Source organism: Mixophyes fleayi, chromosome 1 (assembly GCF_038048845.1).
Source record: "Mixophyes fleayi isolate aMixFle1 chromosome 1, aMixFle1.hap1, whole genome shotgun sequence".
Lineage (NCBI taxonomy): Eukaryota > Metazoa > Chordata > Amphibia > Anura > Limnodynastidae > Mixophyes > Mixophyes fleayi.
In genome coordinates this window covers 360,808,451-360,836,362 of record NC_134402.1, presented here as the reverse complement: position 1 = coordinate 360,836,362, position 27,912 = coordinate 360,808,451, and the positions used below count along the sequence as shown (strand labels likewise).

Genomic DNA, 27,912 nt, shown 5'->3' with positions numbered 1-27,912 from the left:
GGCTCCCAGGGGTGCCGCGGCGCTGTCACTGGCGTGCCGCGAGCCAGACATAAAAAAAAAAAACAACAAAGAACATAAACTTACCAATCCGCCGGGCGCCGGGACCCAGCAGCCTCCTCTCCCCTGCAGCAGCTTGTTACTGACCTCGATATTCAGTGACAGCTGCGGGAGAGAGGAGGCTACTGGGTCCCGGCGCCCGACGGATTGGTAAGTTTATGTTCTTTGTTTTTTTTTTATGTCTGGCGCGGGGCAGAGGAGTGAGAGGGAGTGTGACAGCGGGGCACAGAAGAGAGTGGCACAGGAGAGTGACAGAAGAGAGTGGCACAGGAGAGTGACAGAAGAGAGTGGCACAGGAGAGTGACAGAAGAGAGTGGCACAGGAGAGTGACATAAGAGAGTGGCACAGGAGAGTGACATAAGAGAGTGGCATTGGAGGGGGGACACAGCGTGAGAGGGGCAGTGGAGGGGGGACACAGCGTGAGAGGGGCAGTGGAGGGGGGACACAGCGTGAGAGGGGCAGTGGAGGGGGGACACAGCGTGAGAGGGGCAGTGGAGGGGGGACACAGCGTGAGAGGGGCAGTGGAGGCGGGGACACAGCGTGAGAGGGGCAGTGGAGGCGGGGACACAGCGTGAGAGGGGCAGTAGAGGCGGGGACACAGCGTGAGAGGGGCAGTAGAGGCGGGGACACAGCGTGAGAGGGGCAGTAGAGGCGGGGACACAGCGTGAGAGGGGCAGTAGAGGCGGGGACACAGCGTGAGAGGGGCAGTAGAGGCGGGGACACAGCGTGAGAGGGGCAGTAGAGGCGGGGACACAGCGTGAGAGGGGCAGTAGAGGCGGGGACACAGCGTGAGAGGGGCAGTAGAGGCGGGGACACAGCGTGAGAGGGGCAGTAGAGGCGGGGACACAGCGTGAGAGGGGCAGTAGAGGCGGGGACACAGCGTGAGAGGGGCAGTAGAGGCGGGGACACAGCGTGAGAGGGGCAGTAGAGGCGGGGACACAGCGTGAGAGGGGCAGTAGAGGCGGGGACACAGCGTGAGAGGGGCAGTAGAGGCGGGGACACAGCGTGAGAGGGGCAGTAGAGGCGGGGACACAGCGTGAGAGGGGCAGTAGAGGCGGGGACACAGCGTGAGAGGGGCAGTAGAGGCGGGGACACAGCGTGAGAGGGGCAGTGGAGGCGGGGACACAGCGTGAGAGGGGCAGTGGAGGCGGGGACACAGCGTGAGAGGGGCAGTGGAGGCGGGGACACAGCGTGAGAGGGGCAGTGGAGGCGGGGACACAGCGTGAGAGGGGCAGTGGAGGGGGGGACACAGCGTGAGAGGGGCAGTGGAGGGGGGGACACAGCGTGAGAGGGGCAGTGGAGGGGGGGACACAGCGTGAGAGGGGCAGTGGAGGGGGGGACACAGCGTGAGAGGGGCAGTGGAGGGGGGGACACAGCGTGAGAGGGGCAGTGGAGGGGGGGACACAGCGTGAGAGGGGCAGTGGAGGGGGGGACACAGCGTGAGAGGGGCAGTGGAGGGGGGGACACAGCGTGAGAGGGGCAGTGGAGGGGGGGACACAGCGTGAGAGGGGCAGTGGAGGGGGGGACACAGCGTGAGAGGGGCAGTGGAGGGGGGGACACAGCGTGAGAGGGGCAGTGGAGGGGGGGACACAGCGTGAGAGGGGCAGTGGAGGGGGGGACACAGCGTGAGAGGGGCAGTGGAGGGGGGGACACAGCGTGAGAGGGGCAGTGGAGGGGGGGACACAGCGTGAGAGGGGCAGTGGAGGGGGGGGACACAGCGTGAGAGGGGCAGTGGAGGGGGGACACAGCGTGAGAGGGGCAGTAGAGGCGGGGACACAGCGTGAGAGGGGCAGTAGAGGCGGGGACACAGCGTGAGAGGGGCAGTGGAGGGGGGACACAGCGTGAGAGGGGCAGTGGAGGGGGGGACACAGCGTGAGAGGGGCAGTGGAGGGGGGGACACAGCGTGAGAGGGGCAGTGGAGGGGGGGACACAGCGTGAGAGGGGCAGTGGAGGGGGGGACACAGCGTGAGAGGGGCAGTGGAGGGGGGGACACAGCGTGAGAGGGGCAGTGGAGGGGGGGACACAGCGTGAGAGGGGCAGTGGAGGGGGGGACACAGCGTGAGAGGGGCAGTGGAGGGGGGGACACAGCGTGACAGGGGCAGTGGAGGGGGGGACACAGCGTGACAGGGGCAGTGGAGGGGGGGACACAGCGTGACAGGGGCAGTGGAGGGGGGGACACAGCGTGAGAGGGGCAGTGGAGGGGGGGACACAGCGTGAGAGGGGCAGTGGAGGGGGGACACAGCGTGAGAGGGGCAGTGGAGGGGGGACACAGCGTGACAGGGCAGAGGAGGGGGGACACAGCGTGACAGGGCAGAGGAGGGGACAGCGTGACAGGGCAGAGGAGGGGGGACAGCGTGAGAGAGGGCAGAGGAGGGGGACATCGTGAGAGAGGGCAGAGGAGGGGGACATCGTGAGAGAGGGCAGAGGAGGGGGGACATTGTGAGAGAGGGCAGAGGAAGGGGACATCGTGAGAGAGGGCAGAGGAGGGGGACATCGTGAGAGAGGGCAGAGGAGGGGGGACATCGTGAGAGAGGGCAGAGGAGGGGGGACATCGTGAGAGAGGGCAGAGGAGGGGGGACAGGGTGACGGGGCAGTGTGAGAGAGGGCAATGTGTCTGGATGCAGAGGGGGCAGTGTGTCTGGATGCAGAGGGGGCAGTGTGTCTGGATGCAGAGGGGGCAGAGTGTCTGGATGCAGAGGGGGCAGAGTGTCTGGATGCAGAGGGGGCAGAGTGTCTGGATGCAGAGGGGGCAGAGTGTCTGGATGCAGAGGGGGCAGAGTGTCTGGATGCAGAGGGGGCAGTGTGTCTGAGGGCAGAGTGTCTGGATGCAGAGGGGGCATTTTTGCATACAACTAAATAAGTATTTCTGTCCTGACCTAAATACTTATTATAATTTTTTGACCCAACTACTTCTAAAACAGGACTGCTCAATAATTATTTTGGAGGGGTGCCTTGAAAAAATTTGGAGACTCTAAGGGTGCCGCGAACTGCAAAAGTTTGGGAACCACTGTTCTAACCTATTCTAATCATTTCCCATTACATTCAAAATTTCAGTTTCCTTTTATGTTTTATCTACCAGGGAATAACATACTGAATTTCTACAGGACCTAAAATGACATAATCTGGGTATTAGGTCTTTTTAGTCAAAATAGATCATTTTAGGTACTAATTCATACTTGCCAACTCTCCCGGAATGTCCAGGAGACTCCCGCATTTTGCGAGAGTCTCCCGGACTCCCGGGCGAGTGTGGCAATGTCCCGAATTCTGCCCACTTCACTAGGAAGTGCCCCACTTCCTAGTGAAGTGCGCAGAATTAGATCCCAAACGCCGCGATTCCCGCGTTTGGTCCCGCTCCCCGCTGTCAAATGATGCGGTTGCGTCATGACGTCACGGGGGCGATTTTGGCCGTCCTGCCCCCCTCACGCCCTCTTCCACTGGCTGGCTCCCGGAAGGGAGCTGAAGAAAGTCGGCAAGTATGTACTAATTCTTTTACTTAACCTAAATTTACTGTGGAAGTGTGTGAAAATAAATAAGGCAGACAGTTCCAGCATCGCCTTGTGTGATTTGATTTCTGATTTGGGTGTATTAAATTTATTGTCCACCAAGGTGGCACTGTCACATATGTTATATGTGTGTGGTCAGATTCACACTGTACTGTGCCTGTATGTTTGCTTGTTGCTTACTTCCTGTGTGTTAAGGAAAATTCGGTAGCTGTGTACAGAATGCCTAAATTTAAAACCTCAAAAAGTGCTCTACAGCAACAGTGGAATGGAGCGGACAAAGCTTTTCAACGAATGGAAAAGTTATATATTGTTAATCATGTCAGAAACAGGCAAGATTAATTTGTTGCATGCATACTAGAATTTTTATGTAATTTTTTCTTGCTCTGCTAGTTGTAAATGTTGGTCGCTATATAACTTAAAGTAGGCCCTCCAGACTCTTGAATGACAAACCTCATATTATAATATTATTTTCCGGTGGTGATTTTTTAAAAAAAGATTTTGATTTTTTGTTTCCTTCATAGGTGTCCGCAGAAAAACGTTCCCACATGCTGCAACATCAGCAGTCAACAACTGATTTAGCAAATGCTGATAGGAATACATCTAAACCGAAGCAGAGCTTTTTAAGTTCGAAGTTGGGTACAGAACCCAAAGACATGTTTAACTTGCATCTATGAGAAGCTCTCCATGCCTCCAATATACCTGTTAGTACAGTCCACAACTCAATCCTGAAAACCTTTCTACAAGTTTTGCAACAGAAAAGTACGAAATGAGTCCACTTTAAGAAAAAATTATTTATCCCAGCTATATAAGAAGGCCATTGAAGAGATACGGGCAGATCGCTGGCCACTTCATCTGGTTAAGTGTAGATGAAACAATGGATGTCTATGGCAGATAGATTGCTCACTTGTGAGGAACCGACTATGCCCCATGTCATCCTATGCAGGGAGCTTCTGCAAACCAAACACTCCAGTGTGTCCATTGCAGTGACGGATGCCTTACAGGTGCTGTGGCCACATGCAGAGAATGAGGAGAAGTTACGCTTGTTTGTGACAGCTAGCAGCATACTCCCCGTAAATATTGACAGCCGGGTGGCATTAAGAAGTAGCCGAGCGGGGGCAGTTGTAATACTTTGTAATAATATTGAACAGTTTTGGAGGTTATTGCCAACACCTACCAGGACTGGTCAGACTGGTGGTCAGTGGTGCAACACACACTGCTGGCTGTAGTGCTCACATAGTGCCTGTTCTAATAGGAGAAACAATGGTTTATTCTACTATAATAGGACTGTTGAGCTCCAAGAGCCAGGTGGCAAGTAAAAACAGCTGGGAAACAGGTGCTGGGGAGAACACTGGATAGTGCAGCTTACATACTGAAAAGCGGGTGTGTGTTTGAAGGTTGTCCACCCTCTCATGCTCCATTTCACCTGTCTAGTGCTTGGGCTCCACTAGGTAACTGAAGCAATTCGGGAGCAGCATTCAGTAGTTAACAAGATCCTTTCATTAGTGAAGAAGATCTTTCTGAAAGCACACAGTCGAATCGTTATATTCAGGGAGAAGCTTCTATTGATACCTCTCCCTCCACAACTTGTAGTGACATGGAGTTGAGCTACATTAAGGCTAATTTTTCCCACCTAGTATGTGCAATCAAGAAGCTGGAAGAAGCAATTTTCCCAATAACAGAAGCACTTCAGGTCATGCAGGAAGTGAGGAACAAAGTGTCTCCTGCATCAGTTTGGACATTCATAGCCAAGACGTTGGAGGCTGTGCTGGCACGCAACCCCGATTTCAAGAAGACTGAAAAAGTAGGTGTTATTCTCTGTGGAGAGAAAGTGCAAGAACCACTGTCTTGGAAACCTATGGAAATAGCTGCCATGAAATTCACATCCCTTACCTCATGTGATGCGAAGCGCAGTTTTAGCACATCCAAGAGTATTTTAAAAAGAAAACAGAAGAGCTTTTACACCTGACAACCTGTCAAAAGTGTTTCATTGTTCAGTGTCATGTTAGGAGTAGGAATGCTCTAACTTAGGAGTTTCAAATGAGTAGTTTCCATATACGGCACAGTGTTTCACACATAATGGTATATTATATTTCATTCTTAAGTCTCGTGATAGGAGTTTCAAATGAGTAGTTTTCATATGTAATTCATATATAATAAAGGCACAGTGTTTCAAACATAATGATATGTTGTGTGGTTCTGTTTTATTTCCATACAATGTATAAATTCCTAATTAACATAGTTTGTTAGATCCCAAAACTCCGGAGATTAATTATTATTACATTGAGATAATCACGGTGGTTCCTACTAAGCATACAACAATTTTAGTACAGGTATCAGACCAGCCCCAGACTGGTCAGTACACTATGTGGAACTATAAGTCCCAGCAAGCCCTGGCAGACATTAACTGCTTGGGTATGCTGGCACTTGTAGAACTGTGTCAGCATAATCATGGCTGCCACATTATACTGGTGCAATAAAACAAGCACACGCCTTAGAGTTGTCCATTCATTCAACTCTAAATCAGGCTCATAATGTCTGTATGTAATATGTAACTGAAGCAGCAATTGCTATTATTGTTTTAATATGTCAGCATGCCCATATATTATCATAGACCTTAAATCATACTTGCCAACTCTCCCGGAATGACCGGGAGACTCCCGCATTTTGGGTGAGTCTCCCAGACTTCCGGGAGAGTATGGCAAAATCCCACATCTGGAGAATTAGGGCCAAAAGAGTGCAGAGATTCCAATCAAACAATCTGTCTGTGCTGGTTCAGACAGGCGTTTTCTCAGGCTTTTCTCACAGCACAAATCAGTAAGGAACATAATGTGAGAAACGTGCTCTGGAAAACATGCAGGTATAAAGATTATATTGATCTGAATAAGTCTGAATGAGACCATAGACACAGACTAATCAATCTTTACCTAAATAAATATTATAATGATTTAATATGACTTCAATGCATATCCAATTCTCATACTCGCCTTTGTTTCCTCAACATTGTTCTTATTCATCATTCAATTCGTATTCCCTCCTGGATCCTCTTCAATTTGTATTTTAATGACTCAATTCCAACCAAAGTTGTCAATGATCTGCTCACAGCTCAAGGGGTCACTAGTTCATTTTAATTTTCCTAAATGTCTGTGCGGTTTCAAAGCCCCCGTACTGTGGAGCACACAGATTTCATTTCCTTCTTGTCCTCCTCAATAACTCTTTTGAGTTCCAGGCTACTGCTTATATGACTATGAATTTTAATTCCCAACAAATTAATCAAATCTTTTGAAATAATATCTACAAGCTGAAGATATCCTGCAGCTTTGCGCCGTTCAGCTTTCATTTTCATTCAGACTCAATGTTCTCCTACTATCAAAATAAATCAGTTTAAAGAAACAGAAATGTTCTCACATTTAACTATCACAGCATCAACCTTATTAACCCTCACCATCTCTTTATTATAGAACTCTAACAATCCAAACAGCAATCACCTATAACACTTACTTGGATCGGAGGGCCATTTGTCTGTCATTGGGGCACACCCAGCGGTTAGAAGAATTGCCAATCACTGTATCGGTCATTGTTCTTCAGTACCTGGGTAAAAATAAATAAATATATTGCAATTATTTGCAAACACAATTGTCAGATTAACAGTTAAAATGAAAAACATGTCATATTTATGATTAGAAGATTGTTCTGGAAATGTGCACAACATTGAATGGGCATTGGTCAAGGCATGGATAACCTAACACTTATTAACTGGGAATTGCCGTTCTTGATCTCCTTGAGGATAATAACCATCAAACGAAAGTATGTTAAAGAAAATTAATATTTCCATAGCGCAATCTTCCTGGTCTGTGGTTATTTTTGGGGACCTATAGGTGACCCTTGTAGTTGATGGGCCATCACCTGGCCCTCTGGCCATGAGACTCGTCGTTTGAAGACCGAGGAGCTATGTGCCCCTGGTGCTACCATAGCCAGGGTACCCGAACACGCACTAGGTGATTAATTTATTTTTTTTCTGGCTGTGCATTTTTTTCTTTTTTGCACTTTAGCTCTTTTGATTGTAAATTTAGTCTCTTTTAAACTTGCTTTATTACTTTTTATCCAATTCAAATTGAGTATGTATATAGTTCTTAAATGAAGTGGTTAGCACTTAAAGCAGATATGGTTCTCAAAAGAAGTTAGTTCTCTCTTCCTTACTACTTACATATCTTTGCATTTAATAATCCATATTTTTGTTTATTCAGTTCATGCTCTTCTTATCTAACAATTCCCATTCTGTTCAGGGCCTGATTATCCAAGAGTCTGACTAGGCTGCAGCCAAGGGCGCAAGGCTTTGGGAGGAAGGGGGCGCACATTTTTTTGAGGGTGCAAAATGAAGTATAAACTGAAATTAATTTTAAAATATAAGAGAATAGTTTCTCTCCAAAGTAAAAAAGAAAACATGAAAGAAAAATAAGTAAGGTTTTATTCTTGACATATTCCCATGGTAAAGACCGAAGACAATTCATTATCTTTCGTGGGCAATTGATTATGAGCGTCAAGAGATACAAGTTTATGCCTCCATCCTCTAATTTTAATGAAAATGATATGATTAAACAAAGATTTGTGTGACCCTTTTAAAAAGCCAAGTGGAACGGAGTTTAAAAAACACAGGGACATAAACATGGGTGAAGTGGGTGAAGGAAGATGGATTTTAAATTAAAGCCAAGTTCCGCATATTATCCTGGAGTGGAAGTTAAGGGGGCACTATGAGCGTTTTAGCCTACGGTGGCCTGAACCCTTAATCAGATCCTGATTTGGTAAGAGATTAAACTCTGGACAAAGCATGGATGCAATATACTAGAGCATGCTGCATCCATGTACGTCCAGGCACACAAGAAAATGACCTGTCCTTTGCAAAGAAAGTGTACAAGGTTTAAGTTCAAAGAAGACTTGAAAATCCTGTCATTGTACATATACATACACTATCTACGTATATTTGTAAGATGTCAGACAATCATAGCAATAAATCACACAAAATGCAAATCATACATAAAAACAAAAGAATTATATTCACAGTGGCAAATAAGGTGCAGCCGTGAGACAGAGGATAGACAGGGCTTGCTTGTGAGAGCTTACAGCCTAGAGGGAGTGGGCGATGCTGAGACAATTTGAGCTAGTGGGACTAAGAGTGGAGATTGGGCTGTATCCGGTAGAACACCTAGAGGGAGTAGTGTATATTGCTATAGTAAAGAGGTGGGTTTGAATCAGTGCTTGAAAGATTGAAGGCTAAAGAAGAGCAGTATGGAGAAGTTGAAGGCGAGGGTGAATAGCTTGATTTGCATTCTGGAGGAGTCAGTGTAGAGATTTCCAGAGTGGTGCGGCGGATATTCAGAAGCAAGAGAGGAAGATTAGACTTACAGCATCATTTAGGATGAATTGAAGAGGGGACAGACCAGATAGCAGGATGGGAAGAACAAATAGCAGGAAGTTACAGTATTTAAGATGGGAGATGAGAGAATGGAGAGAGAGCGCGTGAGAAAAAGAGAGAAGGGAGTATTCAATTGGTTGCGTTACTATCAAAAGTAACGCGACCGGTGCACTATTACCATTAATACAGTAAATTTAACCCAAATTTCTTCTTGCGAGCAAATATGCATTGAAATTACCGTAGAGTTTTCAGCACTTCAAAACATTCACCCTACTTTTTTGTAATGTTGGCAAACAGATGATACAGAGAAATCGATAATGCGGTCAAGGATGGGACAAACCGGCACAAGAAGTACGCATGACATCTAAATGTAAACACAGCAATAATGTGACACAAGCTAAAACCAAAGAAAAGTAAAAAAATATGTAAACAATTCAATTAAAGAAGGCAAAAGATGAAAGTACAAATCAACTGCAAGCGCAAAAGATACTGGATATAACTATTTAAAACTGAAGTCTTCAGCACTAGCCCAGGTTTCACCCATCTGTCTGTAATCTAAACAAATGTCATAGATCCTGAGAGACATGTGGATTGTGCACAGACAATAAATTGTGTTATATCCTTTTGCAAGATCTGAGAGAACTGTTTCTGTTTCTACACTTAATCGTGTATCTATGTAATTGTAAACCACAAGTGCTGCTGCCGCTGTCCTGATGTCAATCTTTTAATAACAATTCCTATTGACACATTTCTTGTTGCTTGGCAGGTGAATCTATATACTCCAAACAGTCATAATGCAGTTCACTCTTCAGACCAATGAACCGGAATATAATGCAGAGTACAGAAAATACAGACTACAAGCCTGGTTGAATAAGGTTCGTCAAACGAACTTCTATTGCGTTTTATTTTTGTTTGTTTTTTTAAAAACGCACGTAATACGGGCACACGCACATTTGAATTCAACTAGGAGTCTGAATACACGTCTCTTGGTGAATACGAGTCTCCTGTACATAAAATGCATTCTTACAGATGCACCTGATTGGAAGCACTTGTCCTAACTTGCATATCACTCCCCACTTGCACCTGATCTGTAGCTGGTGCAAGTGATACGACAGAAAAATACATACCTTTAAGATGCCCAAAGCTTACGTGCGCTCAATCTTTGCATGCCCTTACTGTACATTGACTATATGCATACGCCCATTTCCCTCCCCATTCCGCCATTGTTGTGGTCCTTTGCACTCAAAGATGAATTGGATGTTGCTGCATTCACTGGCATATAGTCTGGTTCTGTGGATTCTTTAATGAATCAGGCCTTACATGTTCACTATACAAAAGTATTCAGACCCTTAACAATTTCGCTCACTTTACTGAATAACGCTTCATACACTGAAATTGCTTTCTCTGTGGCAGAACTGGATCAAGGCTCTGGGGGACCCAGGGCACTTTAGACAGGGAGGGGGGCCCTATAAGGTGTCCTATGGCTATAATTTTAGACAAATACACAGACAATACTGTGTGCACTACTGTTAGATACATACAGCTCTGCCTTCACCAGTAATACAGTGTGAAGCGGGACATACCTCCCAACTGTCCTTGTAGTTGGACCAAATCCTGACTAAGCGAGGCAGTCACCCAAATTCGGGACTGCCCCACCAGATTCAGGAAAGATGGCAGACTGTCTTGCTCTCTCCTACCTGTTCTTGTCACTTTCATCACCTGTGGCTGCTGGTGTCTAAAACTCAGTTGTTCCTTATGTAGATCCTGGAATGTTCGTGAAAATCTAAAACAGCCCTGGCATTAAATCAATAGCACCCACATTTAATAAGTAGGCCTGAATATAAAATTTAATAAAATTAATAGTATACAAATTTAATAGAACTGGTTCTCCCAACTAGCCCTGACATTGATTTAATAGCATACACATTTAATAAAAAAAAAAAAAAACTATTTCCCTCCCCACAAAACAGCCCAGCAATAAATTAATAGATTCCCATGTAACAAATAAACCCATTTCACACAACCATTGCTGACAATTAATATTTCATATTCACAATTAATAAATTAGCCCTCCTTCTCCCCAAACTTAGACCCAAATTGAATAAGAAATTAATAGCCCCAGCACAGCATTTAATTAAAGGTCCCATTAACTCACTTTAAATTAGAGACGGGCGGGCTCGGTTCCCCGAGAACTGAACCTTGCCAAACTTCACCTGAGTACCGAGTTGAGCAGGCTCGGTACTCTAGCGCCAATTCGGAATCAAAATCGAGGCAAAACGTCATTGTGACGTCGTCGGAACTCGGAGCTCGGTTCTCGCGATATTTGAAATCCATAAATAGCCGCCTCCACAGCAATCCAACGCCATTTGACAGAGGGAGAGAGAAGGGTTAGATCGCAGGCAGCATTAGAGCAGGGAGAGAGCAATTATTTTATACATTATTCTTGCAATTATTCTTGAAATTCTTTTAGCAATTGTCATAGCAGGAAGAGAGGAGGATAGAGTAGGCATTTTTGCAAACATTACCAACTGTTTGGGGTGTCATATTCCCTCCTACAGAAACTATTTTCTGGCTGCATAAAGTATTATCTAGCAGCACTATCTACTTAATATTTACACTACAAGTGTTTTGGGGTGTCCCATATTCCCCAGTGTGAAACTACAATTTTTCTGGTGCTGAAAGTCTTCTCTAGCAGCACTATCTATTTAATATTTTGCACTACAAGTGCTTTGAGCTCATTAAAATGGATTCAAAGCAGTCCACATATGAGCAGGATCAGCAAGCAGGTGCTGGCACGAGTCCTGATGGTAGTCTTCCCTGTACGTCATCTGGTAAAGCCTTTGTAAAAGTACATAGTCTTTTTAAGGGGAAAAAAAACAAAACAATTAAAAATTTAACCGTGTTGAAGAGAAAAAGAGCTGTAACTGATGAAAAGTTAAATGGCGAGAAAAAAGAAATTGCCAACATGCCATTCTACACACGCAGTGGCAAAGAAAGAATGAGGCCTTCGTCTTTCTCTATTACTGCCAGATCTAAAAATGTTACTGAGCCTTCTTCTTGTAAGGTCACTCGTGAGCAAGCAAGACCAAGTAATTTGGAATCCAAAAGTGGTGCACAAGTACTGTTACGTGTGAAAGCCGAGCTGTAAGAAAACAGTAAGGCATTAGAGAAAAATGTATGCTCAGAATCAGAAAGGACACCAATCTCTGAGGAGAGTCCATCCACAAGTGGTATGTGTAATCGTGACCATTCTGATAGTGTACCCATAAAGAAGGGCCCTTTCGGCATTTCTGATGATGTGTGCCTGAATAGCCCGAGTGTAGCCGGTGATACACCAAGTGATGATGACACTTTGGAATTAGAAGAGGATGAGGGGGAGATTTGGGTAGCCGACGAGGGCGCTGATGAGGATGCGGTTGATTGTGTAAGTCCTGCACCAGTGGACGCAGTGTGGCACCAGTGGTAGCAGTTCTGGCACGTGAGTTTCTGGCACCAAATGGCAGACCACAACAGTTTGACATCTGGGATGGTTTGAAAGATTTTACCAACGATTGTATGATGTATGACCTTGCCCATAACTCCAATCAATCCTACTATTAACATGTAAAGGATGGTGGAGGGTCTAGCAGGGATTAAACTATATTTTTCCTAATCTGCACTAATAAGGTTTGGGTGTAATATACACCCAAAGACGAGTGCTCAATTGCTAAGAGTCATTGATGAAGAGGAAGACAAGCAGGCTTGTCTGTAGAATTTGCTGGCAAATTCTACTGCGTTATATAGGTAACACCCAAAGAGAAGAGCTCCATTGCTAATTGTAATTGCTGAAATAGAAAAATTAGGGCTGACAGTCTTGGTTTAAATCTGCAGTTAAATTTTATTGTACCATAGCTCACTCAGAAACAGGAGAGGTGGCAGGGTTCAGTGCTAATCTTCCTCAAACAATACTAATTCATCCCCACTGGAATCCACCATCATAGAAGTCTGTGTACTATTATGCAATTGCTGATAATGGCCTTCCAAATGGAATTATTAGTTCATTTTAGGCCAGAGCTGTCACGATTTTTGGCCAATTCTTTTACAGCAGAGCAAATATCAAAATGTTGTGTGGACTCCTCTGCATCACCACTGGGTGTCTTGGGAAAGCAACTTTTTTTTTTTTTAAACAAGCAGTTTCCACAGAACTGAAGGAGAAGACGTCATTACAAGATATTGATAGCTCTTGGATCACGGCGAAGCAAAGTAAGTATTTAATCTACAATTAAAATATAATTAGCACATTTACTTTGTTTTATTTCATCCATTAAATTACTCCTTCTCAAAAATTTATTATTAATGCAATCACTTGACTCAAGCTAACCGTGTCTGCACTCTCTTCACAGGTGACTACTTTGCTGGACTAAAAGTACATTACCCTCAAATGCTAGTCTTCTTGCAGCTGCTGCATTCTCCTACATGCTGTTGCAGAAACCAGAAAATGACCCTAAATTTTTCGGAACACGAACAGCATCTCCTGCATGTCATTTTTTTAAAAGTTCTGTAACACCAAGTTGATTGTGTGAGCAAAACAGGAAATGTGATGGAATTCCATCCAGCTGTATTGCTTGAACAATATTGGTGTCGTTATCAGAAATGACATATCCTCAGGAGAGTCCAAGCAGGATTAGCCATGTTTCAATGACATCACTTTGTTTTTATAACAGATAAAAATAATGCTGCAGTTTTTTTTGTTACAATACAATATTTTTTTTAAAAAAAACTAAAAAACATTGAATCACTGTGTTGTATAAAGTTTACAATGATGAAGTACAAATGGCACAACAGGACACAACTGCCTTACACTTGGCTTTCACCAGTGACTCATTAAAATATCTGCCATATATCAGGATAAAAGCCACACAGTTAAGGAATAATTTATTCAGAAGCTAAAGTAATTAATATAATTACATTAATAAAAGGTTTAAAAAAAAACAATATCCAGGTGTTTGAATGTCCCAGTGGCATACTTCAAACCACTGACGCTGCAAGAATGAGAAAAACAATTGCTTTGGAGGAGGTAAAGGGCCTGAGTCATTGAGGAGAGCAAAGCATAAGAAAAGTAACTTAAATTTAAAATGTGGGAACATATTTATATTTGGGAGAGGGCATGCCGTAGATCAACTTTAAATTTTAGTGTAAAAATAAAAGCTATCAAGTATTTGTGTGCTACATGAAAAAACAGGCAGTATTTAAATTAAGTGTAAAATAATAAACCAATTTGCACTCCTTGCATTGTAACATGGTTTGTCCTTAATAACAGACCCATAGAGTTCAGTAGTTGAGCCTGGAGCAAAGCTGCAACTGTCAACCATGTCAATCGCTCTGCATAACACTGGCATGTATGGGAGGGTGACACAAAAGAAGCCATTACTCAAAATGAACCATGTAAAAGCACATTTGTTTGCCAAAAAGCATGAGATTGACCCACATGCACTGTGGGAAAAGTGTTTATAATCAGATGAGAGCAAGATGGAGCTTTTTGAGCAAAGTTCTAAGCAATAAGTATGGCCCAAATCAGGAGCGAAAAACGACATCATCAGGCCCCATAGTAAAACTTAGGTAATGGTCTGGAATTGCCACTATAGCTTCCTGGCAGGGCCGTAACTAGGGCTGTGCGACCGCCCAGGGCGGAATGCTGAAGGGGGGCGCAATTTAGGAATATTTTAGGTTAATTTGGTTAAAATTGAGGGCTAGGGTGGCGGCATTTGTCTATCTCGCCCCGGGCGCTGGAATTCTAAGTTACGACTTCCTGGGCACCCTCAATGCTTTCAAAAGAAGTCCAGGGTTTTTCTGCACATACTTCAATACTTATGCAAACAGTATATTTCAGGATTTTTCCTTAAAATGCCACATAAAAAAACAATTTTGAGTTTCAATGCTTTCAAATAAAAATGATAAAATAGAACTAGATTTGATCTAGTAACATTATATAATTGGTTCAATTGGATGTAAATAATTTTACAATGCACCCTATACATTTAAAGTATATATATTAGGGATGTGCACCGGCGACTTTTGAGGTCTCGTGTTTTGTGTTTTGGATCCGGATTTTCGTTATTTTTGAGGTTCGGATTTGTCTCGCAAAACACTTGACGAAAGGTCTCGGTTCGGATTTAAGGTATTGGATTCGGATTTTTTTTGAAAAAAACATAAAAAGTTTAAAAATCAAGTTTTTGGGCTTATTTTCACTCCTAGGCTATTATTAACCTCAATAACATTCAATAACAAGCATTTCCACTAATTTACAGTGTATTCTGAACACCTCACAATATAGTTATTAGTCCAAAACGTTGCAACAAGGTATCTTTCTGGACTGCGTAGAGGAGTGGGTCACCACAATATATTATAAACCCTGAACTTTTATGATTCGCACCAATAATTGTACCTGGACTGCGTAGAGGAGTGGGTCACCACAATATATATTAAAAACCCTGAACTTTTATGATTCGCACCAATAATTGTACCTGGACTGCGTAGAGGAGTGGGTCACCACAATATCTTAAAAACCCTGAACTTTTATGATTCGCACCAATAATTGTACCTGGACTGCGTAGAGGAGTGGGTCACCACAATATATTAAAAACCCTGAACTTTTATGATTCGCACCAATAATTGTACCTGGACTGCGTAGAGGAGTGGGTCACCACAATATATTAAAAACCCTGAACTTTTATGATTCGCACCAATAATTGTACCTGGACTGCGTAGAGGAGTGGGTCACCACAATATCTTAAAAACCCTGAACTTTTATGATTCGCACCAATAATTGTACCTGGACTGCGTAGAGGAGTGGGTCACCACAATATATATTAAAAACCCTGAACTTTTATGAATCGCACCAATAAATGTACCTGGACTGCGTAGAGGAGTGGGTCACCACAATATATATTAAAAACCCTGAACTTTTATGATTCGCACCAATAAATGTACCTGGACTGCGTAGAGGAGTGGGTCACCACAATATCTATTAAAAACCCTGAACTTTTATGATTCGCACCAATAAATGTACCTGGACTGCGTAGAGGAGTGGGTCACCACAATATATATTAAAAACCCTGAACTTTTATGAATCGCACCAATAAATGTACCTGGACTGCGTAGAGGAGTGGGTCACCACAATATATATTAAAAACCCTGAACTTTTATGATTCGCACCAATAAATGTACCTGGACTGCGTAGAGGAGTGGGTCACCACAATATCTATTAAAAACCCTGAACTTTTATGATTCGCACCAATAAATGTACCTGGACTGCGTAGAGGAGTGGGTCACCACAATATATATTAAAAACCCTGAACTTTTATGATTCGCACCAATAAATGTACCTGGACTGCGTAGAGGAGTGGGTCACCACAATATATATTAAAAACCCTGAACTTTTATGATTCGCACCAATAAATGTACCTGGACTGCGTAGAGGAGTGGGTCACCACAATATATATTAAAAACCCTGAACTTTTATGAATCGCACCAATAAATGTACCTGGACTGCGTAGAGGAGTGGGTCACCACAATATATATTAAAAACCCTGAACTTTTATGAATCGCACCAATAAATGTACCTGGACTGCGTAGAGGAGTGGGTCACCACAATATATATTAAAAACCCTGAACTTTTATGATTCGCACCAATAAATGTACCTGGACTGCGTAGAGGAGTGGGTCACCACAATATCTATTAAAAACCCTGAACTTTTATGATTCGCACCAATAATTGTACCTGGACTGCGTAGAGGAGTGGGTCACCACAATATATTAAAAACCCTGAACTTTTATGATTCGCACCAATAATTGTACCTGGACTGCGTAGAGGAGTGGGTCACCACAATATCTTAAAAACCCTGAACTTTTATGATTCGCACCAATAATTGTACCTGGACTGCGTAGAGGAGTGGGTCACCACAATATCTATTAAAAACCCTGAACTTTTATGATTCGCACCAATAAATGTACCTGGACTGCGTAGAGGAGTGGGTCACCACAATATATATTAAAAACCCTGAACTTTTATGAATCGCACCAATAAATGTACCTGGACTGCGTAGAGGAGTGGGTCACCACAATATATATTAAAAACCCTGAACTTTTATGATTCGCACCAATAAATGTACCTGGACTGCGTAGAGGAGTGGGTCACCACAATATCTATTAAAAACCCTGAACTTTTATGATTCGCACCAATAAATGTACCTGGACTGCGTAGAGGAGTGGGTCACCACAATATATATTAAAAACCCTGAACTTTTATGATTCGCACCAATAAATGTACCTGGACTGCGTAGAGGAGTGGGTCACCACAATATCTATTAAAAACCCTGAACTTTTATGATTCGCACCAATAAATGTACCTGGACTGCGTAGAGGAGTGGGTCACCACAATATCTATTAAAAACCCTGAACTTTTATGATTCGCACCAATAAATGTACCTGGACTGCGTAGAGGAGTGGGTCACCACAATATATATTAAAAACCCTGAACTTTTATGATTCGCACCAATAAATGTACCTGGACTGCGTAGAGGAGTGGGTCACCACAATATATATTAAAAACCCTGAACTTTTATGAATCGCACCAATAAATGTACCTGGACTGCGTAGAGGAGTGGGTCACCACAATATATATTAAAAACCCTGAACTTTTATGATTTGCACCAATAAATGTATCTGGACTGCGTAGAGGAGTGGGCACTGGGCACCACAATAAAATATATAAAAAACCTTCAACAGATCTGCATTACACTACACATACGGCTGCTCCTCCATCCTCTCCATCATATACATGTTGGAGTTTTAGCGTGTGACAACCTCTTGTTTTTGATAATGTCAGTGCATTTGGAATATTTTTCAATTTGCCCCACACCACTGAATGTACTTTATCTATGATACGCAATACGCATCTATCTATCTTGACTGCGTAGTGTGGTGGCCCCGGTACACAATTTGGTACCGAGGCCACAATATAATTTAAAAACCCTCCACGTGTCGGAATTCCACCAAACAAGTATCTGGACTGCATAGTGGGGTGGCCCCGGTACCCAATTTGATACCGGGGCCACAATACCTCCTCCAAACATGCTCCAGACAATTCGTCATTGACAGACCCCAGGCAGACAGGGTCGTAGTGTTATTGTTTGACTTTGTAAACCCAAAAAAATGTCCCTGTTGCACTTGCACATAGTCGTGCAATGAAGACTGACTTTTTCATTTAAAGGCACGATCTTTAAAGTGTCAGAAAGAGAGAGAAGACACAGGAGAGGAGAGTTGTAGCTGGGGACCTGGGGTGGAAGCTCCCAGGCTCCCCCAGCATTGCCTGGAAGTCTGAGCGTGGTGACTGAGCCAGGGCAAGGAATGTGTGCCCTGGATGAGGGGGAGAACTCCATGCCACTATAGTGAACCCAAGAGAGAGGGGGACACTGCACATGGAAGAGGCCCTGGAGTGAGGGCTGCTACAAGAGGCATGGTAGCTGTAGTGTCAGATCCTGAGGCTGAGAGTACACAGAGTGCCGTGTCAGAGCACAGGAGACATTATCCCCGCAGAGGAGGGATGAGCTGCAGTTGAGAGGTCTGTTGTTGAAATAGGACATGCACACTTTAACAAACCAATCATTTCAGCGACAGGGCCTACCAAACAACTTTGACTGAAATGATTGGTTTGTTTGGGCCCCCACACCAAAAAAGCTATTCATCTCTCCCTGTACAGACTAAACAGGCTCTACTGAGGCAAGATGTCGTCCTCATCCTCAACCTCTGATTCCTCTCCCCCTACAGTGTGTACTTCCTCCTCATCACACATTATCAATTCGTCCCCGCTGGACTCCACAACCACAGGTCCCTCTGTAGTATCTGGAGGGCAGTGCTGTACTTCATTGAGGAATTGATTATTCATTTTTATAAACATCATTTTTTCAACGTTGTGAGGAAGCAACCTCCTTCGCCGCTCACTGACCAGGTTCCCCGCTGCACTAAAAACTCTTTCCGAGTACACACTGGAGGGGGGACAACTCAGGTAAAATAGAGCCAGTTTGTACAGGGGCTTCCAAACTGCCTTTTTTTCCTGCCAGTAACAATATGGACTGTCTGACATGTCTACTTGGATGGTGTCAGCAAAGTAATCATCCACAATTTTTTCTATTGTCACAGCATCCAATGCAGCGAGAGTAGACATGTCTGCAATGGTTGGCAGGTCCTTCAGTCCGGACCAGATGTTATCAGCATCCCCGCCAGTGCCTCTATTGGGAAAACTGAGCTTTTTCCTCGCAGCCATAGATGTGGAAGAAAATGAGGGTGGAGCTGTTGGCATGTCACGGTCCTCTTCAGAGGACAATCTCCTGACCAGCAGGTCTTTGCACCGCTGTAGATTTGTGTCCGCCGGAAACAGAGACACAACATACGCTTTAAACCGAGGATCGAGCACGGTGGCCAGAATGTATTCCTCTGACTTTAAAAGAGTGACCACCCTCGGATCCTGGCAAAGCGTACGAAGGGCTACATCCACAAGAGCTACATGCTTGGTGTAATCGCAATGGCTTACCAGCTCCTCCCTCACTTTCTCCAGCTGCTTCTGCAACAGCCTGATCAGGGGAATGACCTGACTCAAGCTGGCAGTGTCGGAACTGACTTCTCGTGTGGCAAGTTCAAATGGCTGCAGAACCTTGCACAACACGGAAATCAGTCTCCACTGCGCTTGACTCAGGCGCATCCCCACTCCTTTGCCTATGTCGTAGGTGGCTGTGTAGGCCTGAATGGCCTTTTGCTGCTCCTCCATCCTCTGCAGCATATAGAGGGTGGAGTTCCAGCGCGTCACAACCTCTTGTTTGAGGTGATGGCAGGGCAGGTTCAAGCTTTTTTGATGTGCCTCTAGTCTGCGGTAAGCACTGGCTGAATGCCGAAAGTGTCCAGCAATTTTGCGGGCCACCGCAAGCATCTCCTGCACACCCCTGTCACTCTTGAGGTAATGCTGCACCACCAAATTAATGGTGTGGGCAAAACATGGGACGTGCTGGAAATTGCCCATATTTAATGCCCGCACAATGTTACTGGCATTGTCTGACACCACAAATCCCCATGAGAGTCTAAGTGGGGTAAGCCACTGGGAGATAATTTCCCTCATTTTCTCTAATATGTTGTCAGCGTTGTGCCTCTTATTAAAGCCTGTAATGCACAATGTTGCCTGCCTTTGCATGAGCAGCCATTTTGTAGATGCTGCTACTGATGCAGCTGTTGCTGTTGCTGCGGAAGGGGATGCATCTACCCAGTGGGCTGTCACAGTCATATAGTCCTTCGTTTGCCCAGAACCACTTGTCCACATGTCCGTGGTTAAGTGGACAGTGGGTACAACCGCATTTTTAAGAGCACTGAGGACACTTGATCGTACTTCTCTGTACATTTTTGGTATCGCCTGCCTAGTGAAGTGGAATCTCGAGGGGATTTGGTACCGGGGACACAATACCTCCATCAACCCTCTAAATCCCACTCCACTGATGGCGGACACCGGGCGCACGTCTAACACCAACATTGCAGTTACAGCCGCAGTTATACGCTTTGCAATAGGGTGACTACTATCGTATTTGGTGGTCATGGCAAACGACTGTTGGACGGTCAATTGTTTGGTGAAAGACTTAGCGGTCTTACGACTTCCCCTCTGGGAAGATGACCGACTAACAGCAGCAACAGCAGCAGTGGCAGTAGTAGGCGTACCGCTGCAGGATTCCTCGGATGAATCCCGTATTGAGGAGGACTCAGTCTGGCTGCTGACTTGGGCTGCAGGACTGAATCTGATGGAGATTGTGGAGGAAGTTGACGAGGAGGGTGTTGCTGGTGTGTATCCAACTGGACCACGGGATTTAGGTGTCCCTGTACCGATGAGGGTCCTAGCCCCAGTTCCTGAACTAACCACTGAACTATGAAGGTTATTCAGGTGACGTATAAGGGAGGATGTTCCTAGGTGGGCAAGATCCTTACCCCTGCTTATTTGAGCTTTACATAAGCTACATATTGCCATACATTGGTTGTCTGGATTTGGATAAAAATAACTCCAGACCGAAGAGGTGCATTTTTTGGTCTTCTGACCAGGCATGACGATGGGCTTTTTCATCCCATGGACATCAGCTGTTTCCCCCCCTGGTGCCTCATTTACAATAACCACATCACCATACTCATCATCAAGTTCCTCCACAGCGCCAGCTACATCATCAATAGCCTCCTCCCGAGCCACCTCTTCCCGTACAGTGATGGGAAGGTCAGGCTTGACAACCACCAACACCCTTGGACTCGCCTTGGGGATTTGTGATAATTTCTCTTTAGAAGGCAGAGTTGTTTGCTGTTTTGTTGCTGACAGCATAACGCTCTTCAATTTTTTGTAGGTGGGGGGAGGAGGAGGAGGGCTAAGATCCGTGGGTGAAGCTGAACCACTAGTCATGAACACGGGCCAGGGCCTAAGCCGTTCCTTGCCACTCCGTGTCGTAAATGGCATATTGGCAACTTTACGTTTCTCCTCAGATGATTTTAAGTTTCTCTTTTTGCTACTTTTTCTTAACTTGGGCTTTTTGGATTTTACATGCCCGGTACTACGAGATTGGGCATCGGGCTTGGAAGACGACGTTGATGGCATTTCATCGTCTATGTCATGACTAGTGGCAGCAGCTTCAGCATTAGGAGGAAGTGGGTCTTGATCTTTCCCTACTTTATCCTCCAAATTTTTGGTCTCCATTATATGTAGCACAAGATACTGCAGAATGTGTGAACTTGGTAATATTGCAGTACCAATGGACTTATACTGCTGGATTGGTTTTGCAAATTTGGTTATAATTATTATATATTTTTTTTTTTTTTAATTTTTAATTTTTTTTTACTTTTTTTTTATTTTTAAAAAACTTGGGAATAGTGGGGAAATAACTATGCCCTTAGAAGCACAGAGCACAGGACACAGCACCACTGGACTGAACAGGACACGGCACAGGACCCAGCAGCACTACGGAACTCAGCAGGACAGAGCACAGGACACAGCACCACTGGACTGATACTGCAGAATGTGTGAACTTGGTAATATTGCAGTACCAATGGACTTATAATGCTGGATTGGTTTTGCAAATTTGGTTATAATTATTATATTTATTTATTTTTTTTAATTTTTTATTATTTTTTACTTTTTTTTTATTTTTAAAAAACTTGGGAATAGTGGGGAAATAACTATGCCCTTAGAAGCACAGAGCACAGGACACAGCACCACTGGACTGAACAGGACACGGCACAGGACCCAGCAGCACTACGGAACTCAGCAGGACAGAGCACAGGACACAGCACCACTGGACTGATACTGCAGAATGTGTGAACTTGGTAATATTGCAGTACCAATGGACTTATAATGCTGGATTGGTTTTGCAAATTTGGTTATAATTATTATATATTTTTTTTTTTAAAAATTTTTTATTATTTTTTACTTTTTTTTTATTTTTTAAAAACTTGGGAATAATGGGAAAATAACTATGCCCTTAGAAGCACAGAGCACAGGACACAGCACCACTGGACTGAACAGGACACGGCACAGGACCCAGCAGCACTACGGAACTCAGCAGGACAGAGCACAGGACACAGCACCACTGGACTGATACTGCAGAATGTGTAAACTTTGTAATATTGCAGTACCACTGGACTTTTACTGCTGAATGTGTGAACTTGGTAATATTGCAGTACCAATGGGCTTATACTGCAGGATTGGTTGTGAAAATTTTGTGGTAATTAAAAAATATTAAAGTAGTTTTTGGTATTTTTTAAAAAAACTTTTTTTTATTTTTTTAAACACAGGGGAATATTGGGGAAATAACTATGCCCTTAGAAGCACAGAGCACAGGACACAGCACCACTGGACTGAATAGGACACAGCACAGGACCCAGCAGCACCACTGGCCTCAGAAGGACAGAGCACAGCACACAGCACCACTGGACTGATACTGCAGAACACAGCACAGCACAGCACAGCACAGCACAGCACTAAACAGCACAGCACTAAACAGCACAGCACAGCACAGCACAGCACTAAACAGCACAGAACTAAACAGCACAGAACTAAACAGCACAGAGGACCACCTAACACACCCTCCCTCTACCCTGATCAATGCCCGAGTGAAGATGGCGGCGACTAGCGGGGAATTTATAGGATCCGAGTATCGCGAGATCCGACAACGGGATTGTGAGTCAGAGCCTCAGTTTCACTTTTGAATTTGGCGCCAATACCCGGATCTGTCTCGGATCCGACTCGGATCCGCAACGTTCGGGTGGGCTCGGATTTCAGAAATCCGAGTGCGCTCATCCCTAATATATATATATATATATACACACATACACACATATACATATACATATACATACACACACACACATAAACACACACTTTTTCTTCACCTTGTCCTCTCCACGCTTGCTCAGTTATGGTCTACTCTCTCTTATTAAGTGTCAGGTATCTTGTGTAAAAATCCTCTTGTCCCTATTCTGTTGGATTGGAATTTCAAAGAGTCTCTGACAATAGTCTATTCAGATTTGTCTTTCAGTAGAAGACCAAACAATATCAATTCCACTTGCAGTACTAATTTTAGTTGATAAATCATTTGCATTTTACAGCAGATATTTGAAGTGCCTTCCATGTACAACTTGACCTATTTTGAAAGTGGTTTCAAAAGCAGAACTAACCATGGTTTACTTGGGTTAATATTCCATTTTATACAATAACTAGAATTTAAATGTGTTCTGGCAAATAAGCCTGTTAAAAGTTAACAGCTAGATGTTTATATGTAGACAATAAGCTCATAAACATAACAGAAAATGATTACAGAATGGAACAAATATGCTATGGTTTCTGTTTACATCAGTATTCCACATTTGTTCAGAAAATTTTACATTTGTTAAACAACCATCCATTGACAATACATGTCCTGCCATTTGGAATTACAGCATATCACCAATTGTTTATGTCCATTTTTATTCATGATACTTCAACGTGAAAAGGTAAAACAATTTATAAATACATTTTTGATTGATTAATGATATGATGTTTGGACAATGTCAAGTAACTTTTGTTACTTCTTTTTTGGGAAGAGTAAATACGCAACTTAGTTTTTTGACAAAACTAACGCACCAGGAATTCAGTCCAGTCAGTTTGAATCCAAATATGTTTGCTTTTAAATTCTTCTCCTTCTAGGTCAGATGATTAAATTTGTACATATGAATTTATCAGTTAACTCACAAGTACAGTATATGTGGCTCCAGTGCCGTAACTAGACATTTTAGTGCCCTGGGCGAGACAGGGCATCGGCGCCCCCCATCTATGTGGGAGTGACATTTGCAGAGTGGGTGTGGCCAATCTAATGTGGGGGTGGGGTTGGCATGTTAATTTAATAATGCAGCACGTTAGAGTCATTGTAGATGCTTCATTATTAGAAATATTTGAAAAGCCCACATATAAAGGCCCTTACCCACTGACACTGGGTTAAATACCAGTGGCACCACATGTCAAACACAGTGGTTAACTAGTATTTGCGCTTGTGGTCTGTGGGTTCAATAGAGGACCATGCATTACCCCAGTTCATTCACTGAATGCAAGAAATGGAGCAGGCAGCATTGGAAAAATCATCCCGCAACACAAGCAATTAAATGAAATATTGAAATTGAGTCACAATTTCATTTGACGAATAACCATACATTTATTGGTGATTTTATCTAAAACAACAATGATTGTATATTAAAATTCACAATCTAGGTGATACAAAGATTGTAACATAAACAACCATTGGCAACCAACTGATGGATACGGTATTAATAATATAATAGACAAAGGGATTGGCAACTAATAGATGTATATTTACACACAGTCTGTTTCAATCCAGTTACTCAGATGCAGGTGTAGAACCAATACTAGCAGCTTAAAACCGACTGTTTAGTTTCTGTTGGCACACAGTCCATTATTATCCATTAAGCTCAATTTCCAATAGTAGAGTTACCTGGTACCAGAAAGAAACAAAGGTGAAAAAATGACTGACTCGAAACTCACTGCCTCTGTTGGCGGTTCCGGGCGTAGATACAGATGCAGGTTATCCCGTCTGTAATGGAAAAACTTCAGACGCTGGTATTAACGGCAGCAGGGAGATGGAAGTGAAACCTGCTACAGCCAAGCAGGACGCTGCATGCGTTCCACAGTGGAACGCATAGTTCTATTTCCTATGTGACGTCACTGATGGGCGTGTCCCATGCCAAGAGTTGATGCCAAGGACTCCTGATTGGCCACCTGAATCAGTGGACCGCATGTGCGTTCCACCGAAAGCAGGAAGTTCGGCATTTGGAACGCACATGCGTTCCACTGATTCAGATTCCGGAAATGAATTGTTGCTGGTGGGGCTCTCGTACGGCGTTGTGTGGACTGATTGAGCCTGGACACAGAGGCAGGTGTCGGGCGGCTGCGCCCCCTTGGGCTTGCGCCCTGGGCGACGGCACCGTCCGCACCTGCCTAGTTACGGCTCTGTGTGGCTCCAATATCTATAAAACCCTGGCTAGTGTTTTGTGTTTGCTGCGGTGTATATTAAGCTCCATTATATATTAAATTGTCCAACAATGTGCTTGTGCATATCTATGAACACAAAAAAGTTGATCATTCTCTTTTATAACAACTCTTAAATGTCCCTCTCTGACCCCGATTAGTAGAGATGTATAAATCCCACAAATTCAACTTACGTTGAGGAGTCCAAATTTGGTTCAACATCACAAATCCTGATGGACTTCACCAAATATACTACACTTAATAATGCTCCTCAAACACTTTGGGTTCCAGGCATATTAAGCAGCCAATGATAAGATGACAATGGGAAAGCTATCGCTGGAGAAAGCCAGTGTATATTTTCCACTGGCTTTATGTTGCAGTGGCCCTGCCACAGGAAATACACCTCCTAAGAGGTGGCTATGTGTCTGTGTCTCTATCTACATTGGTTGCATTTCTGCCAACATCCCATAACTGTACTTGGTCCCTGTTTGTCCGCTACATCCCTCTCCTGTTCCGCCTGCCAGTTGTAAGTCACTAGTATAAGATGCAACTAAATCTTCACTGTGCACGTCCTGTCGAAGTTGAATAATTGCATGCAGTCATTTTAAATGAATGAATATCGGTTATTATAGAATCCTGTGCGATTGCAATTCGAACGCAGTGGCATACAAATGTTAAATACGCAATCACATAGGAAAACTCAGCAAATACACTTACATTCACACGTACATTTGCAAATAGTTCACTTTTAAAAAAGATCCAACTCACATAATTTTACTAGTAAAACTTAAGATACATTTACATTATAGGTATTTATGGTTCAGGTCATAAGAAATATATGGTGCTTGGTCACATATTAATCCACTTTTTACCAGTAGGAATCCAGTACCTTCAGAGTAGCGATTGCACATAGTGATTGCTAGTTATGATTAGTATAAAATTCATACTAAAACAAATACTTTGTAAAAAGGGTTAGGTCAAACCAGTTTTAGTCAGTTCCCTTAGGTAAGACACGTGCACAGCTGTTGGAATGACTTGCCCACACCTTTGGAGAGAAATCCTTTGAACTGACCTATGATCTGCATTGTACTAGACTGTCTTACACCCTGAACCAATGAAGAAAGACCATAGTTTATCTTTGTGTATACTGTGACATCATCACTGTTTTTTTCTAATCTAAACTGTATAAAACAAGGCCACCGAAGCAGCCGCAGTCTCTGTCAACACGTACTTCAGGACTGATGATTTTCCCTGGCTCCAGGGGTGCGCTGCGTAATGTATCAGTTTATACTTTCTTGTATTTAATACTTTCTTATACTTTATCATAGTTTGCTGTACTTCTGCTATACTTTGCTAATAAATATCTTTGTGCATTAGAGCCACATTAATCGCATCAGACAATCTTTATTGGTGAGCTAGTAATGGACATAACAGAGCGCAGTAAAGAAATGTGTATTTTATACTCATCAAAGGCACATGGTGTCTCCCTGCTTGTTCATGAAGCAAATAACGGAATCTCTAGAATAGCAGGTGGGCCGCTGTCATTTCAGAGCAGCTCCTCTGTTTTAAGTGCGGCACCTGTATAATTAACAAGTACCGCTTAACTATATAAACAATCTGCATTTTAGGTATATTCGTGCAATACATGTTAGGATAGCTATTGATTTTTAAGTTATTACTGTACTGCTGCCAAATTAGAAACAGACAATTTCTAAAATAATATGAAATAAAAAAAATCATCTAAATCTAGAATAAGTAATCAAATTGATTCTTCAGTCAATTTCATAAACCTATCACAGTCCACATCTGCTAGGATCAAATAAGTCACTGCAGTCAGTAATGCTACTTAATAATATGTAAATGAATACTCACAGTGCATGAGTTTTTACTTTAATCTAAATTGCCATGCATCCCTTTTAGTTAATGCCTGCTGTGTAATGTAGGTTTTAAAGCACAGCTTGGTTTAAAGTTAGAAGTGTATGATCAGCAGAACTGTTTGGCATCCATAGAACACTGAGCATTGACGAAAACCATCTAAGCTACTGCAGCTAAAGAGCCAGGAATTTTCTGCAGTTATAACGACTATTGGATAAACTATACAGTATTAGCCATATGCTGCTATCCAAGCACACACTCCACATCCTGGAAATGAAAATCTCTAATAGTTTATACAATTGTCATTTTACTTCTGATTGGCTGCTGTCACAGTGTGAGAGAGACTGGCTACAATATCTGTGCAATAAGAGATACCTGCAGTCTTCAGCATCGGCAGATAAATGGCTTTACCAGGACTGCAGCAAAGAAACCTGCCAGTACTGCACAGCTAACTGTATAATTTCTTGGCTCCAGCCTCCCATTCACTTTAACATGCCAGCTTA

The 27,912-nt window shown here is 43.6% G+C and overlaps 1 protein-coding gene across 2 annotated transcripts in view; it reads right to left on the bottom strand.

Annotated features, from left to right (window-relative positions):
• RPH3A (rabphilin 3A) overlaps nucleotides 1-27,912 on the bottom strand; it is a 206,217-nt gene that overhangs the window by 105,027 nt on the left and 73,278 nt on the right. For both annotated transcript variants that reach the window (XM_075178499.1, XM_075178500.1), the window contains exon 2: nucleotides 7,059-7,148. In XM_075178499.1, coding sequence (XP_075034600.1) covers nucleotides 7,059-7,135 — 77 coding nt within the window. In that variant the 5' untranslated portion in view covers nucleotides 7,136-7,148. The remainder of the gene's footprint in view (nucleotides 1-7,058; nucleotides 7,149-27,912) is intronic.